Genomic DNA, 17,376 nt, shown 5'->3' on the forward strand with positions numbered 1-17,376 from the left:
AGTAGCTGGGATTACAGGCACGCGCCACCATGCCCAGCTAATTTTTTGTATTTTTAGTAGAGACGGGGTTTCACCGTGTTGACCAGGTTGGTCTCGATCTCTTGACCTCGTGATCCACCCGCCTCGGCCTCCCAAAGTGCTGGGATTACAGGCTTGAGCCACCGCGCCCGGCCCCCAACTGAGTTTTTAAAATTCCAATGCTTTTGTGCACTGGACACAAACTGAACCTTAACTTCTCCTTCTTCCCCATGAAGCCACTTTGCTTTTTATAATTCTAGATCTCTCGGAGCACTCATCAAAACTTTACTTGGGGGTAAACCTGGAGTGTTGGCATCCAACACAACCTGCCCTTCAAATAACTCTCGTTTCCACCAAAATAAGAAAAAGGTGGCACTGAGCTGGGTAAAAAGATGACACATTTCAAATGTCTGAGCCTGCAAGAGTTCGTGACAGCTGAATGCCCACAGCACAGCACTGTTGGAAATCTCCAGCAGCTGCCCTCTAACCAAATGGCAGAGCAGAGCAGCTTTCTGAAGGGTCAAGCGAGGAGGGCCGACCACCTCCAGCGCTCTCCTCCCACCTCGTCCTCATCTCCAACAGTTTCTCTCCAGAAATAACTAAACTTAGGAGATCACCCCCAAGGAGAAGACAGAGGCATGACACCTACAAGCTGCCTATTTTTAGAAAGTGTTAATCCTCAGGAAAAGACACCAGAAATCTCCTTGGAAACGCCCAAGCCTGTACTCCCTTTGGAATTCTAGCCTGCTAATACCAATGACTGAATAACCACCTTTAAAACAAAACTAAGGTCTTTGAGGTACTTACGGTTTTCCCCCAGGGATTCCTGCCAGGTTTGGAGGAATGGTAGGTACTCTCATGTGAGGGGGAGGATCAAAGCCCACCTGGAAACAAAAATAAGACACTGCAGACTCAGTTTACTGCAGCAGGCACTTTGTGAACATCAATATCTTTCATTAGAAACTGAGATCCCACCAGGTGCCGTGGCTCACACCTGTAATCCCAGCACTTTGGGAGGCTGAGGCGGGCAGATGGCCTGAGGTCTGGCCTGGTCAACGTGGTAAAACCCCGTCTCTATTAAAAATACAAAAATCAACCAGGCGTGGTGGCAGGCGCCTATAATTCCAGCTACTCGGGAAGCAGAGGGAGGAGAATCACTTGAACCCAAGAGGCAGAGGTTGCAGTGAGCCGAGATCGTGCCATCGCACTCCAGCCCGGGCAACAGAGCAAGACTCCGTCTCAAAAAAAAAGAAAGAAAGAAAGAAAGGAAGAAAAAGAAAGAAGAAAGAAAGAAAAAGAGAGAGAGAGAGAGAAGGAAAGAAAGAAACTCATAGATCCCCAAAGCAACATAAATGGGAACAGTAACAGGGCCTAGTGTTTTTCTTTTTGATTACAATGCAAGAGGTAACAGAAGCACCCCTGAACACAAGACCCACTTCCTTCTTGGGAGTTGGAGAGGAGATGTGATCTACTTGTGTTCTGAGAACCATCTCCCCATGGTAAACACTTCCCTTAGACTTGCAAGCAAGTTCACAGAGCAACATGTTGTATTAGGATTTCTCAGCCTCAGCACTATGGTCATTTTGGGCCAAATAGTTCTTTTCTTTGTTGGGGGCTGTCCTGAGCACTGCAGGATGTTGAACAGCATTCCTGGCCCCTACTATTTATGTGCCAAGAGGAATCTATATCTGCCCCCCACCCTGTCCCCAGTTATGATAATCAAAAGTGTCTCTAGATATTATTAAATGTTTCCAAGGGACAAAATCATCCCCACTTGCATACCATGGGTCTAATTTAATGCTTAATGATTCATACATGGATTCCACACTTTGTGCAGCATAAGGGCAGCATCTAGTCTCTCAGCTGACCACCTTACTTTGAACACTTTTGCCCACCACTGCACAGCCTCTCCTATAAGTGCAATATAAGGAAAAAAACAGTGAACCTTAATGTCACTGCAAACCAGTGGAGGTAATGCAATGTGAACAGGGGACAAGAGAGAAAGGTACAGGACATATTTCAAACAGCCAAGAGAAACGACTATGGGACTTTATACCCTTCATGCAATCCATGATCACACAGCCAGTCTTACCCTTCAAATGTAGTTTTATGTCTTTTTGGTTCAAAAGTAGGCCATCTGCACAGTGGCAAGAGGCAGGGAAAACAGACAAGGGACAGCCTGCCCCTTGGTTCAGACTGTCCAGAATTCTACCAGTTTGTTTACAGAGACTGCTGCTTATATGTAAGTCATGCTATTGGGTTTAAAGTGTAACGCAGGCATAGAAAGAGAAAGCGATGGCTTCTCAGACATTTTTTTCTAAGGTTTTTATGATGACAAAGAAAAAAAAACTTAAGAAAATGAATGAAAAGGCTTCTGTGAACCACTTGAATTATTTCATCGCCTTCAAATAAAAAAAATCTACTTTGGTGGGAGAAAACCAGATGTCCCCTGAACCACTCAAGGAGCTTCTAAACACTGTCTTTTTCATCCACAAAAACAGTAAAACAAAAAGCATTTGGCCCTCACTTAATGGAGCAGCGTGTTGATGAAGGCTGACAGAGGAAGGCGAGTGTGCAGCTGGGACACTGGGTGTCTTTGTCTCTGAGGTGTGTGGGGCTGGCTGCTCCTGCCCACGCAGCGAGGAGAGGCCTGGCCCTGAATCTGACAGTGCTCAATGGAGTATGCAGTGTTCCTATCCCAACCAGAGCCCACCCAACAGCGGCCTACCATGGGGGAGCGCCCATAGGCCACCACAGCAGCTGCGGCGGCTGCAGCGCTCATCTGCGGTGACATGTTGTGTAAACTGGCGTAGGCGGCACCTGGGCTGGTCAGCTCGCCGTTCATGCCAGCATGGGGGACCATCCCAAAAGGAGCAGGGTATGGGCCAGGCACTGCCAGGGGTGTCCTCAAGCCAGCTGCTGAAAGGAAACACAAACCACACATCACTTAACTGACCCACTCCATCAAACCTGACCAGCAATCCTGGCCTCATTTGTTAGCGTCACTCATCTCACGGGCAGAGAAAAACAGGGAACGCTTCTGGGGGAGGGGGAAATCAACTCCAATTTATACACTGGATCCCTCCTTCCCCAGGGCGCAATTCATCTCCAGGAAAGAAAAGGCTCCAGGGGAAACACAACCCACACATTTTCTCATTCGTGTAAGTGGCAGCACTGGGAAGCCAGGGGAATTAAGCGTATTACCATACCCAATTTACAGAGGGCAAACCAAGGCACAGACACTAAGTGTTTACCTGACTTAATCTCAAAAGAAGATTTTCTCGATAAAATCCAAGATTTCTCTTTCAGTCCGAACTTTCCATTCCCTGGTACCAATTCCAAATGAAAACCCAATCCTGGATTTATGTAAACCAAAGCACGGGTTTAGGAGGAATATTTTGTTGCCTATTTTCCTTTGGGCCCAAGTTGTTGCTTTTTTTCCTTTCCCACTGGGGAATGTCAGGTTGCAAATTATGAGTTTTTTAAGGGCTGGATTCACAGGGAAACCCTCCTAATTTCTACTGAAAGGCAGAACACTGATTCCTGAAGTCTCCCCAAGCAGAAAACCAATAAACTACAGTCTGCAAGGAGCACAGTCGGGCCAGCCAAACCTCTTGTTTCAGCCAATAACAGCAAAGTCAGGCACACAATGCTAGTTAGGTAGGGAGGTCTGTGTTCAAAATAATTATCAGAAACTTTACTAAAGTCCCTAGGATTTGAAATATTTAAAAATAAAAGCTGAAGGTAAACAGTTGGAGACTGAACAGACTGCAGCTGCTGAAACCTAGGGACAAACATCTGTTTCTTATCATGGCTTTTTCCGAGATAGGAAGGAGGGTGGCCATAAGTACATTTCATATTTGTGGGGCAATTGCGTCACAAGATTAACAGACAACAAATCAAGCTGGGAATGGGAGAAACCAAACAAAGCACAATGAGAGACGATGCTCTACCCGCTTGGTTAACGAGGGGGTCTATGGCTGGAGGCTTGCCGAGGCCTGGACGGAGGCCTGGAGTGGCGCTGGTGCCCGGCGTTGGCATGTCGCTCCGAGGCGTTGGTGTGCTGGATTTCAGAACAGGCGTGCTGGCTTTTTCATGCTGGTGTCATTAAACAAATTAAATGAGTATTATTTTTAATCCAAGCCATATTACACAATTTATCACAACAGCAGCTGGGACACTGGGCACCTTCTAGCTACTCCCTCAGCCAATTTTCATAAATCCACACAATGTTGACAGCATTAACTTGTGAGCGAGAAATGTTGACCTTTCCTCTTCCTGCCAGAATTAAAACTCGAGCTAGAGACACAGAACATGATCACACTTCTTCCTCCGCAGATTTTATTTTAAAAGTATTTTCCATCAGGCTTGTGGACTTTGGGTCTACGCCAAGTTAGAAAGATGACCACCCAGAGAATATTTCCCAGGCACTCAGAAACACATGCCCCAGACGCCAAGAAAGTCCCAGGAAGACCCCTTTTCAAGTCTCCTTTTTAGGTAGCCCTGGGATTGAGACAAATGGCGAGAGAGAGTGGCGCCGTATCTCAGAGACAAAAGCCTTAGGACTAGCCTTACCAATATGCCTAAAAAGAACAATGCTTTGGAGTTAAGTGTCACTGCCCACTTGCCTGCATAACCAAAGTGAACCCACCAGTGCAGATCAGAGACTGAACACCAGCAAGGGGCCTTTCAGAATCCAGACAGTAAGGGGGTTACAGGGCACCTTCCCTGGCCTTTCAACCTTTCATGTGCTTTACAGCACAGTCCAAGCAGCACTACAGTGTGGCAAAGAGCACAGGCAAAAGAGAGCTCTTTCTGGCCTTGGATCATGGGCCACAGCTGTGTAGCCTTGGTAAGTTATTCATTCCCCCAACTGGTAAAACAGGATAATGCCAGGAGGGAACAGGTAAGGATTAACTGCAGGCTTGTTATGAAATGTTGTTAAAAGATGACGCAGTCTACAAAGCTTGTTGATTGAATGAATGAGCACATGAGTGGGCTCTGATGCTCCAGTTCCTGGATGCCCCTGGGGCCTCCTTTCTGCATCACTGATCTGACAACTTCATAACATCGGGGCATGCTCCACAACATGCCCCGATGTCAGGGATCAGTCTACTAGGTAAATGGACAACTTAAGAAAATGAAGACTTAAGAATCTCAGAAGTTTGAGGCCGGGCGCGATGGCTCACACCTGTAATCCCAGCACTTTGGGAGGCTGAGGTGGGCAGATTGCCTGAGGTCAGGAGTTCAAGACCAGCATGGCAAACATGAAATGCTGTCTCTACTAAAAATACAAAAATTAGCCGGGCATGGTGATGGGCACCTGTAATCTCAGCTACTGGGGAGGCTGAGGCAGGAGAATCGCTTGAACCCAGGAGGCGGAGGTTGCAATGTGCTGAGATCATGCCATTGCACCCCAGCCTGGGTGACAGAGTGACACTCCATCTCAAAAATAAAAAAGAATCTCAGACGTCTGAGCCATTTGCCAACTGGGAAGTTTCAGAGAGCTGTGTGGCAAGGATATATGCCCCAAGTAAGAAGGCAAGGAACATGGACACATGTACACCCTCTCTAATCATGACCCCAAAAGAGACAAGTGGGGAAAAAGTAAATCCTGACTGGGGACATAGAACAGAAGGATGAGTTTCACTTTTTTTTTTTTTTTTTGACATGGAGTCTCACTCTGTCACCCAGGCTAGAGTATGGTGGCACAATCTTGGCTCATTGCAACCTCTGCCTCCCAGGTTCAAGGGATTCTCCTGTCTCAGCCTCCTGAGTAGCTAGGACTACAGGCTCCTGCCACCATGCCCAGCTAATTTTTGTATTTTTAGTAGAGACAGGGTTTCACCATGTTGGCCAGGCTGGTCTTGAACTCCTGATCTCAAGTGATCCTCCCACCTCGGCCTCTCAAAGTGCTGGGATGAGCTTCACTATTAAACTCTTAAAAATACAACCCTCAAGCTGCAAACCCCCCACATTTCAAATACTTCAGGGTCCTCCAGTCCAAAATGAAAAATACACTGCCAACCAGGCAAGTGTCAGTTTTCTTTACCTACCAAGCTCATTTCTTTGGATTTCAAAGAAGTGGAACTTCCCGAGGAGGCTGTGGAAGCTGGGCTGCTAGAAGCATCCTTCTTGAGCAGGCGGTTTTTGTCAATTCCATTTTCCCTGGGAGAGTGGGCAGGGCTTGCTCGTGGAGAAGAAGGGTCCTCAACAAGCATAATAAAAAGTTTTCGTGATTTAGCTTGAAACAGACAGAACTTTCCCTTTCCACACTCATTCTCTAAATTAAAGGACAGTACTGAAAGTCCTTCAGGTTGGGGGTGCGCAAGGTGACCAATACCATGTTATAATGAGCAACATGGTATCTGCAAATATACCCGCAAACATGCCATAAAAAACAACCTCACAGTTATATCCCTCTTCGTGCCTCAGGCTTAAGAACTTTGCCTAGAGGGCACTGGAAGGAAAGGGGAGCCAGACATCCAACTTAGGCATTCAAAGTATCTGGGGAAATATCTTTTTTTAAAAGGAAATAAAACTTTATGTTAGTTAGACCATTCGTGTTCCATACATGAGCAACCATTAACTTCTTAATGTAAAAAGTCAGAAGAGATCCCCCACTGAAGGGCTCTACTTCCTTCATTCACTGTTAGATTTTTTTTTCATAACATTATTCAAATCATTCTGAAGATAAACTTTGACGAAAAAAACGGTTACCTCATTAGACACATCCACAACTAAGTTGTCATCGCTTTTGTCACCATCACTGTCCTGAAAAAAAGAAACATTAATGCCATTTACTAAAGGCTAAGAATGGGTTTGAGGCACAGTTCAATTTCTTTCTATGGTTCTTGGTAGCAGACAGGCTAAAAAACGACCTGGGACAGGCCTGTGGGTTCTCTTCTCAGTTTGCCAGACCTAGTAATTAATATCATCTTCCCCCTGTTCTCAGCTGACCTGGGGCTATGCAAAGCTTCAGGCAGGAATTCTGCTGTAGCAGTAACAAACCAACTATCTAATCACAACTTGTTTACAGGTTAAGGCAAGTTGCAAATACTTGGCAGACTGTAAGAGCTCAGTAATGTTTGCAATGGTTGAATTTCTCTTGTGAGCTGAAATCTCTAATTTGAAACCTGCATACCCTTGTATCAGAGTTTTTCCATTTGATGTCAAGGTAAACCATTTTCCCTTGGGATTACAAGTTACTGCAAAAAAAACGAAACAAAACAAAACAAACACCCTCCCAGCAAAGCTAGCTGCTGGATGAAATAAGCAAACAAAACCCAATCTTTTTCTCTTAAGTAACAAGTAAATTAAAAATAAACCTTTTTAGCAATCAGCTTGAAGTATTTCTGGAAAGATGGAAAAATGATAGATGGCGATATTTGAAGGGCACTAGCATCCTGCAATAGGGGTCTCGTTGTCCCTTCATAAAGATATCATATTTACTAACCAGAGGAAACTCCAAAGTAGCCATGGGTTCGGAAAAAATTAGGAAAAGCTGTTAATCCAGGCACGGTGGCTCACACCTGTAATCCCAGCACTTTAGGAAACCGAGACAGGCAGGTGGATCATTTGAGGCCAGGAGTTCAAGACCAGCCTGGCCAGCCTGGTGAAACCCCCATCTCTACCAAAAATACAAAAATTAGCCAGGCGTGGTGGTACATGCCTTCAGTTGCAGCTATTCAGGTGGCTAAGACACAGGAATTACTCGAACCCAGGAGGTGCAGGTTGCAGTGAGCTGAGAGTCTGCCATTGCACTCCAGCCTGGCTGACAGAGCCAGATTCAGTATCAAAAAATAAATAAAATAAAGGCTGTTCAAGTTAATGATGCGATCACCCCTACATCAAGTTTGAAGCAGGCTGAAAAAGTCCACTTTCTTAGCCAAAAGGTCTCATGTCCTTTAGGGTAGAGTAATACTTTATACAATGAAGGCATATGGAAAAAGCAGGACAACTCAATGGGTTTAATTCTTGAAAAGGAAGAGATCCCTAATTTATGATCTAAACAATGCTTTTACTGATGTTGTTGTCAATGAAGAATATAGAAATAATATCTGAAAAACATTAGTACATACACACGCAAATACAATCCACATTGGACTTCTGTAGGCCCACAAATCTAGGCTAGAAAGTTTACTCTCAACTCTAAATTCAGGCCTTAAATGATGTGTTTTCTATCATACCCAGAGCACTACACATGTGAGACCCAATTTATTTTCTTCAATAATGTGTTACAAGATATACTTTAGCCACGGTTACAAGGGCACCATGCAATTCACCAGTAACAACTTAAAATTACAACCAATGAGGAAGCCTGGGTAATCCTCAATAACAGTCTATTGAAATAAATATTTTCATGCAATAAAGAACAAAACTAATACTAACAAAAATCTGTTTTCTCTTGGTAAAGCCCACAGCAAAGCACAAATGTTTCCAAGTATTACAGGTGGTGGTGAAAAATATAATCTAAAAGAGTTTCTCTTTTAGAAAGAAAATTATAAAAAATAGCTATGTAGTATACAGACTGAACTGGCAAAAAGTAGCAATCAATTCCTTTATTACAGTTTACATAGTAAACTGAAGTGAGTTTACTATGACTTAAATCTTAGCTTTGTACTGCACCCTTCTGCAAATATAAAGCTTCACAGAACAGTATATGTCTGTCATCAGTGATCTAAGGACTGAGGGCTTTGTCCCAGATTCTCAAACATACTTTCTACACATGGTCCCTAACCATCTATCCAACCAGACAAACCTAGTACATGCAGTTACTAAACTACCAAGCCAGTTTGGTAGTTTTGTACCTTCCTCCAAGGCCATCAGGGACGTAGCCCCAATTCAGCTTGGCATGGTAGTTTGTAACCTGCATGTACTAGGTTTGTCTGGTTGGGTAGATGGTTAGGGGCCACGTGTGGAGAGTCATTACTAAATAACTAGAACACTCATTACTAAACAGCTTACTATATACATCAGCCTCATGAAGAGCAATTCAGAATTTGACATCAGCAAATTTCTGCATGTCATAAACCTTCCAATTTGCCTTTTTTTTTTTTTTTTTTTACTATGGCAGTTTTATATGGTTCAACTTAATAGGTACTATATTGTGTTGCACTAGTTTAGCATCAGAATGACAAGCAGTCATTCCTATGATGGAATAGATACTGGGCTGATAATTTGAAATTTTCAGCAATGCTGATTTTGTGGGTATGTGTGTGTTTTTGTTGTTGTTGTTGTTGTTGTTTTGAGACGGAGCCTCTCTCTGTCGCCCAGGCTGGAGTGCAGTGGCACCATCTTGGCTCACTGCGACCTTCAACTCCTGGGTTCATGCAATTCTCCTGTCTCAGCCTCCCGAGTTGCTGGGAATACAGATGCCCAACCATGCTCAGCTAATTTTTTAGTAGAGACAGGGTTTTGCCAAGTTGGCCAGGCTGGTCTTGAACCCCTGACATCAGGTAATCCACCCACCTCGGCCTTGAGCCACCGTGCCCAGCCCCAACACTGAATCTCACAAATGAAAGTACATGTATGGGACACTGGCTCTGGGCAACAGACAAGGGGAGAATGGTATGTGCTAAAAAGCATTGGGCTAGGGTGGGGAGGACCAACAACTTTGTTTCTTACTATGTTGTTAAACCATAGTGCAAAGTGTGAACCAATTTGAGGATATCTAGTAAAATAACCCAATACTGGTGACTGGGTTTCAGCATCTTAGCATAGAGTTGAAGAGCGGGGATACTGGAGCTGGGTTGCTGCCAGCCTCTATCACCAATTGTGACCTCCAACAAATCACCGGGATGTTACAAGAGTTCAGTGAAATAATCCATGTGAAAATCACAGGGTACCTGGCACAAACTCAAAAAGATGTTACCTAACATTAGCTATAGGCTTGGGCCAGCCAGCAGGAGACACTATCCTCTCTCTAGTGTTTAGATCTCCATTTAGCCTGCACAGTAGACATCTCTTCCTCTAAGGCCATCAGGGACATAGCCGCAGTTCAGCAACTCTACTTTCATACTGTTCCTGAGAACGCATCCATCCTGAAACAGACACTCAGGGACACACAGGCAACTCCAAGTCATACATCAGCTGCGATGTTTATAACCCTAAGACCAGAGCCAATGGCCATCTGGCTTAGTTTGATTTCCTTTTGCATGTGGTTTTAGCTGGATCTGTGACTAGAGTCCTCAGTCCATCAACCAGTAGAGTGACCCCATCTACAGAATTTAAACAAGAGGCCTCTGGGGTTTCTTCCATTTTTACCATGAACTTAGATCACTAGAACGCTCACTGTGGAAGATGATGAACTCTGCCTTGAGAAGCAGTATGATCCTATACTATCGGAACAGCATTCAAACAGCTTCTGTGACACTAAAATCTTTATTTTAGCAGGAGTGGCTACTAAATTTACAGCGTCCAGGACAAGATGAAAAATGCAGAGACCTTGTTTAAAAATTGAGATTGCAAATATGGTGAGATCAGAGCATTACACCAAGGGAGGGCGGGGCTGGAGGGACTCCTAACAAGAGCAGGGCCCTAAGCAACTGCACAGCCCACAAAGCCGGCCCTGTATGTTCATATTCCCTTTTGAGTAACAAAGACAGGAAGTCTAAAGCATAACACTCAGCCCAGTAGAAGCATAATTTACAGCCTCAAAGGGAAATAATATCCTGCAGTCTAAGAACCTGTCCTCTTTATGCCATTATTTTTAAGGACATGGCATTATCACCAAGATCTTAAGAGTATACTTGGATGCTCACTTAGGTGAGCAGTAAGCAAACAAATATTATTTCAAGTCCTTTAATTACTTACATAGTGGCTGGAGTCCTTATCATCCACTTTCCTTTTCTTAATGTCGTTCGAAAATTCAGGCCCATTTCTGCGTTTATCTGTGCCTCTTAGACTGTCTGGGACCAGGAGGGAATTACTCTGCAAGACAAAAAAAATTAATCAATTATTTCTTCCCAAGCCTTTTTGTACACATGAAAATCCAACCTTGATGTGAGAACTATTTTCAAAAGGTTGTACCTACACAGCCTTTCATTCCATTTAATTCACCTCATCTGAAGACTTTCATGGCAAACATTTCTAGAGGTTTATGCACTTAACAGGGAAACCCTAGGCCAGGTGTGGTGGCTCACGTCTGTAATCTCAGCACTTTGGGAGGCGGAAGCGGGTGGATCATAAGGTCAGGAGTTAAGAGACCAGTCTGGCCAACTTGATGAAACCCCGTCTCTACTAAAAATACAAAAAAAAAAAAAATTAGCTGGGCGTGGTGGTACGCGCCTGTAATCCCAGCTATTCAGGAGGCTGAGGCACGAGAATCTCTTAAATCCAGAAGGCAGAGGTTGCAGTGAGCTGAGACCACGCCATTGCACTCCAGCCTGGACGACAGGGAAAGACTCTGTCAAAAAAAAAAAAAAAAAAAAAGCGGGGGGAGACCCTGACTTTGCAATCAAACCATCCAAAATTAGGTGGATTCCTCAGGCCTTCTTGGAATTATGCTTCTCTTCTATTTACTGTTTGAGAAATAGGAGCCTGCTGTGTTTGTATGTGGATGTGTTTTTATTCTTTTCCACTGCAACTTCCTGGTCAGAAATATAAATGGCCTACAAGCAAATCTTGAGATTACTCTATTAGACATTTTCTTTAACTGTAAGAGTCAATGTGTACCACTCTAAAAAGGCACAAAGGAAGCAGTGGGATTAACAGCATGGTTTCCTAAAAGGCAAATCACATTTTCCACAGCAACAATAAAGGAACTCTTTTGAATTCTTTTAATTTATTGTTGAAAATAAGACTTGGTGTTCCTCGCCAATAGCACTGAAATTTAAGACCCAAGGGGGGAATTTCAGCCAGTGAATCTTCAATAGCAAGGCCAGCTCCCACACACAAAAGCAAGAACAAGGACTAATCTTTTCCACAAACCACACAGGATACTTTCATTCGCATATGCTGAGTACGAACTGTTGACCCAAAGAAAACAGGCATTTTAGATATTTTGGGGTCACATGACATGATCTGACATCCCTTCAATTCCCATCTCCCCTCAGGCTAAAGCATCAGAACATGTTACAATGAGTTCTTTTAAGTGTGGGATTAGCATATGCAAGGGGGCAATTTGTTCAGTGATGTGTTACTGCCCTGAACAATGTTGAATGAGCTGTGCAAAAACCTCCTTTCACAAAGCCCGGATAACCCCAATCTCTGAAGGATGTTGGAGAACTAAGAGGGCGGTGTCCAGGGCCAACAGACAATTATGCTACCTTTCCCCGCCACAGTGTAAAATAGAAGGGGCTGGGGGATGCCTTTAAGTTAGACCACATCTAATGTAACAGCATCCAACAGGAGCAAGTATTTTATGGTAACTTCTTAGAAGCCTTGAGTTTCATTTCTAACCAGGCAGAGGTAATCAGCCAGGTGGCCATCCCTCAAAGCTCCCCTGAAAACCATGGGCCCCACCATTGGGAATGTTGTTCCCAGCTCAACCACATGCAGGAGGAAATCAAAACTGGGAAACAGAAGGCAATCTGAAGCCTCTTGGCCCGCATCAGGGACTGACTCTAAAGGAGCCGGGCTCTTTTTATTCAGGACTCTTCAAGCTACACAAATGCCAGGAGGCTTAGATAAAAGCAGCTGGGAGGGACCAACGCAATTCAATATAGAGAAGCTCAAAGTAATGTCTTTGTCACAGTGTTTGGGGCCGAAAGGTGAACTGCTGGATCCCTGAACTAATTACCTAGATAAATGTCTGCTAAAAACTAACCCCTCCGACCCAGACTCACAGCCTGACAAGGCTGCAGGAGACCTCACTCTTGCAAAGTGCTAACACGCCCTCTGAAAAGCCGGGCCAGGGCAGCAGCTGCTTGCTCACACATGGAAAATGTGTTTAAATACACCTCTCTCTTGGCTAGGTTATTTCAGCCCCGTGGTCTCCTCCTCCAGACTCTGAGCAGCATCCAGGGCAGGGCTGTATCTTATTCAACTTAACATTCACCCAAGTGTCCAGCAAAATGGGGCACAGAGTTGGTGTGTGCTGCTCAGTTTTAAGTTAAAGTCTCTCTCCAGAGCCTTCCAAGCCCTCCTACTGTCATCAGCACTGCGAATCCAAGCCACGGGGCCATTCCAAGACAGCTTCTTAATGTCTTGTTTAATGATGTCAAGTGGTACTGTGAATGTAAAAGTAAACTACACTTCTGTTAGAAACAATACAGTTCCTGTTAGAAACAATAACCTTGATACAGCTGGACCTTTAAGATCCTCTGCGTCTGCGTTCAAAGTTACTACTGTAATTTCCGCTTGAGCAGCTTAAATGAAGCCTATAATCTGAATAGGTTTTGAAAAGCTCTGAAAGTTTCTCCCAATGTGGACAGGGCTGGTAATTAGCACCCCTGCTTATCTGAAAACGGTCCTTATTCAACAGCAGCCTTCAACAAGTGACAAAACAAGATGCCTCATCCTACCTTTCACACTGTAAAATTGACTCAAGGCAGCGGAGTGTGTGGGCTGGAAAGGCCCAGGAGAGCCAGTCAGGCCCGGGGATCCCTGGAAGCCCGGCAGGCTTTCTACTTAAAGCCTACCCCACCAAAAACAGATTGCTTCCCTTCCCATTGTTCCCATGAACCCAGATTTCTGTGTATAATTGCCCCTGACTTCTTCCAGCCCTGAAGCTGCCTTCATTGTTGTTCTTGATATGAGCAAATAGTTCCAGCCTAATGAGCTTCACTGGTAGCAAACGATTCTGGTTTTTAAACTACTGCCTGGGGGACCCTTACCTTCATGATTACCTCATTTGTTCCCAAAAACCCAAAAGTGACTTTGTGGGTACTGCATTTCTTGAGGTATTTTTCCCTCAAGCTGTGATTTCTCCTCATGCACCCCCTACTGTGTGTTGCTTATGGCTCCACGGTAGAATACAATCATTTTGATGGCCATTAAGAGCTACTTTATACATATTTTAAGAATTCAGAGATTAACCTGGGTATTGACTGAATGTCATGTTGATCCTTCAAAAATTTGAATGCTAGGTTGTCTGCGTCCAAATCTAATAAATCGAGGCAACATTTATGAGGACACCAGTTGCAAAAGAATAAAATAGAAGTTGCTTTGCATTAAGTTATTTAAAAATGATCATGAGGCTAGGCACTGTGGTTAATGCCTGTAATTCTAGCACTTTGGGAAGCTGAGGTGGGCAGATCACCTGAAGACAGGTGTTTGAGACAAGCATGGCCAACATGGTGAAACCCCATCTGTACGAAACAAAAGGAAAAAAACAAAAACAAAACTTAGCTGAGTGGGAGACGCCGGAAATCCCAGCTAGTCAGGAGGCTGAGGCACGAGAATCGCCTGAACCCAGGGTGCGGAGGTTGCAATGAGCAGAGATGGTGCCACTGCACTCCAGCCTGGGTGACAGAGACTGTCTCAAAAATAATAAAAAAATTAAAAATCAAAATCAAAAAAATAAAATTGGTCATGCATTCTAAACACAGAAAGCAATTAGAATCAAACCTGACAAGAGGCCAAAGCAACCTTTGAGACATGTCACCTCCTCCTCCTCCCGTTCCTTTAACCTGGAGGACTAGGATGTCCAGAGATAGAGGTGATTTGCCTGGGGCCAAGCAGCTCCGTCCACCACCTGATGACTCCTATTACAGTCAAAGTGCCTCCCCTCTCAGAAGAGTGATTTTTAAACTCAAGTTTACATACATAGAACACCTGTACCCAAAAACTTATTTAAAATCCACCCTGGCTCTTTAAACTACTGCGCGTAATATTCTAACATGACACAATACCTAATGCATGGTTTCTCTGACCCACCTCCTAACCAACAGAATGCCTTGCTTTATCGGGTTAGATGCCTTCCATACCAAAAATAGAAACGTGTAATTTTTTTTTTAAATGAACATTTTAAAGTCTACTTTAAAATGAACTAGGAATAGTCCCAAATTCCTGCCTTGCCACTCAAATCCCAAAATTAACACTGAAAAAGACCTCAGCAGAGAGTGATAAAGCAGCCCAGGTACGCACAAGGTTCACAGGATGCCAATCACTGCAGGTAATCATCCTACAGACTCTATTTGCCACTGCAGATCACACTTCCCAGAGTCCATGTTTTGAAAGATTTTAATCTAACAAACAGCAGTCATCAAGTAGAATTTGTTTTTCAAATATTTATTTGCCAAATAAATATGTAATCGAGAATCAGCGTTTTTGATCATTATTGAGAATCAGTGTTACTATACTGACTGATACACTCTAATTCCAGCCAAGAAACCCAATGTTTTATTTCACCTTGCAGCTGGCAAAATTTAAATCTGCCAGGATTTTTTAAAGGCTGTAAATGTTGGGCAAACTTCTATTACAAATGTCCCAAGGACTGAGATTTATAGACTGTATTTAAGTTTTCCTTTGTTTTAAAATTTTTTTCAAGAAATAAACAAAATTCACCTCATTTATGTCTTCTACAGAAACTCAAAATAGAAGTTATACAGCCCACGGAGGACATTACAAGCCTGGGCAAATCAGCTGACAACACACTGTTTTCAAAATAAACTAAAATTCTAAAATCAAATGATTTTCTACACCTATGAGTGGCGCATACTTATGGGTACAGAGTCAAGTAAAACAATAAAGAGAGAAGCATATCTGACAAGTCTAAAAGAAAAGATCCCCCTAGAATGCTCACCATCAGAAACATAAAGAGGGTCCAGAAATGGGCAGAACAGGCACGACTTTTATATAGAAAGTACATGAGAGGATTAGATGAGGGTCAAGAACAGAGAAACCATATACTCCACAAGAAGGGACCCTCCCTCTCACGAAAATCTGGAATTCTGTGAGAACACCAAATCTCAGAGGGCATCTTCACTGGCAACAAGCAAATTGCTATTTATTAATATATGCTTCCTGAGGGTCACATCTAACTTGCACTAATAGGATGACAGAACAGAACGGCTATGACAGCAAAAGAGCTGGTCAGAAGAAAAAAGGAATGGCAGATCTTCCGATACTGCAGCCTACGTGCATTCTGAGACAAATTCTGAGCACAATTTCCTAACTCTGGAAACCATGTTTTATTAAACACATACCAGAATCTTTCCCTGTGGTAGCTCAATGACCTCAAGGTAACTAGATAATTGGCAAAGTGTTTGCATTTCCTGGATGGGAGAGGCCAATATATTCTTTTAAAATAAAACCAAACTAAACATTCCAATACCATTATGAAACCATAACTTCACATAAGAACTTACAATGTAAACAGATGGGCTGACTGATCCTCAGAGAGCACCCAGTGGCATCAAAAGAAAACATCAAGACTGGGACTCTATTGCTTTATCCTAACCATTCAGCACAAGTGATGTGTCTATTTCATGCTCCTAACACCCACTCAAGACTGAGGTAGCAAAGACCCAGCCACTTCTATAAGGATAAAAACCAGTTTTTCCAGTCTTGCTCCAAGAATTTGACTTTTATTTAGCAATTTAACAGTAATGGCTGTTCACATCTACTAACATATTCTGGAAAGTAACCTCAGAAACTATGAAAAAGAAAAAAAAAAAAAAAAAGCAAGTTTAATAAAATGCTGCCCTGTCAATGCTATCAAATACTACTCACAGAAGCCTTGATGAATCCTGAGACCTCTAAGCAACTTTTCTGCCAACAAGTCCAAACCCTGAAACCACCAGCAGCAAAACTGAAAGGAAAACCTACTCATGCATACAGCAAAAGCAAGACAGGTTTCCCTAATGTAAAAATAAAGCACATTATTCAAATGGATTTCTTCAGCTGCCATGCTGATGCCCCTTGGGAACTTTCTCCTCCCTGCAGGAAAAAGTGTTTGTGTCAGAGGTACAGATTGGAAACTCGTGACACCTCATTTATCCTCAGTTACACTAAGGCAGTAGGAACCTAATTTACTATCACACTCCACACTGACAATTAACTTCTCGGTGAACATTAAAACAATTAGGTAACAACGCACCCCATCACATCTGTGTGCCTTCTCCATCTACACCTGGTATCAATTAAGCCATCACCCTGTGCTGTACTTTTTGCTACAGTCCAACTGGGCATTCATATACTCTGCCCCGACACTTTAACTAATGTATTTTTAATCCATAAAACTAATGAGATCCCCACTTGTCAACAACACGGACAAAGTTGAAAATCTGTCCACTGGCAACCATACCTAACATCTCAGAACCCTGCCTGTGCAGCCGGTCTGAAGGGCACACGTCAATGTTTCACATAGTTTAAATGCAAACTATGGGAAAGAACTAGTGCATTCCTGCACCTCAATTTTCGGAACTCATCACTGTAGAATGCAGGTGGCTGACTCACTCAGGCGGACTCATG

General features: G+C 43.5%; 1 protein-coding gene across 8 annotated transcripts in view; it reads right to left on the reverse strand.

Moving 5' to 3' along the window:
* Window positions 1–17,376, reverse strand: part of TLE1 (TLE family member 1, transcriptional corepressor) — a 100,620-nt gene that overhangs the window by 24,495 nt on the left and 58,749 nt on the right. For 4 of the 8 annotated variants that reach the window (XM_037728571.1, XM_017500745.2, XM_037728572.1 and 1 more), the window contains 7 exons: window positions 10,834–10,950; window positions 6,739–6,792; window positions 6,075–6,227; window positions 3,972–4,116; window positions 3,273–3,374; window positions 2,747–2,934; window positions 826–902 (listed from right to left, as the gene is read on the reverse strand). In XM_037728571.1, coding sequence (XP_037584499.1) covers window positions 826–902; window positions 2,747–2,934; window positions 3,273–3,374; window positions 3,972–4,116; window positions 6,075–6,227; window positions 6,739–6,792; window positions 10,834–10,950 — 836 coding nt within the window. Of the gene's footprint in view, window positions 1–825; window positions 903–2,746; window positions 2,938–3,272; window positions 3,375–3,971; window positions 4,117–6,074; window positions 6,228–6,738; window positions 6,793–10,833; window positions 10,951–17,376 lie in introns of all 8 variants that reach the window. The other 4 variants (XM_017500747.2, XM_017500749.2, XM_017500751.2 and 1 more) reach the window with 2 other exon arrangements.

Source organism: Cebus imitator, unplaced genomic scaffold, assembly GCF_001604975.1.
Source record: "Cebus imitator isolate Cc_AM_T3 unplaced genomic scaffold, Cebus_imitator-1.0 Scaffold269, whole genome shotgun sequence".
In the NCBI taxonomy this organism is placed as follows: Eukaryota; Metazoa; Chordata; class Mammalia; order Primates; family Cebidae; genus Cebus; species Cebus imitator.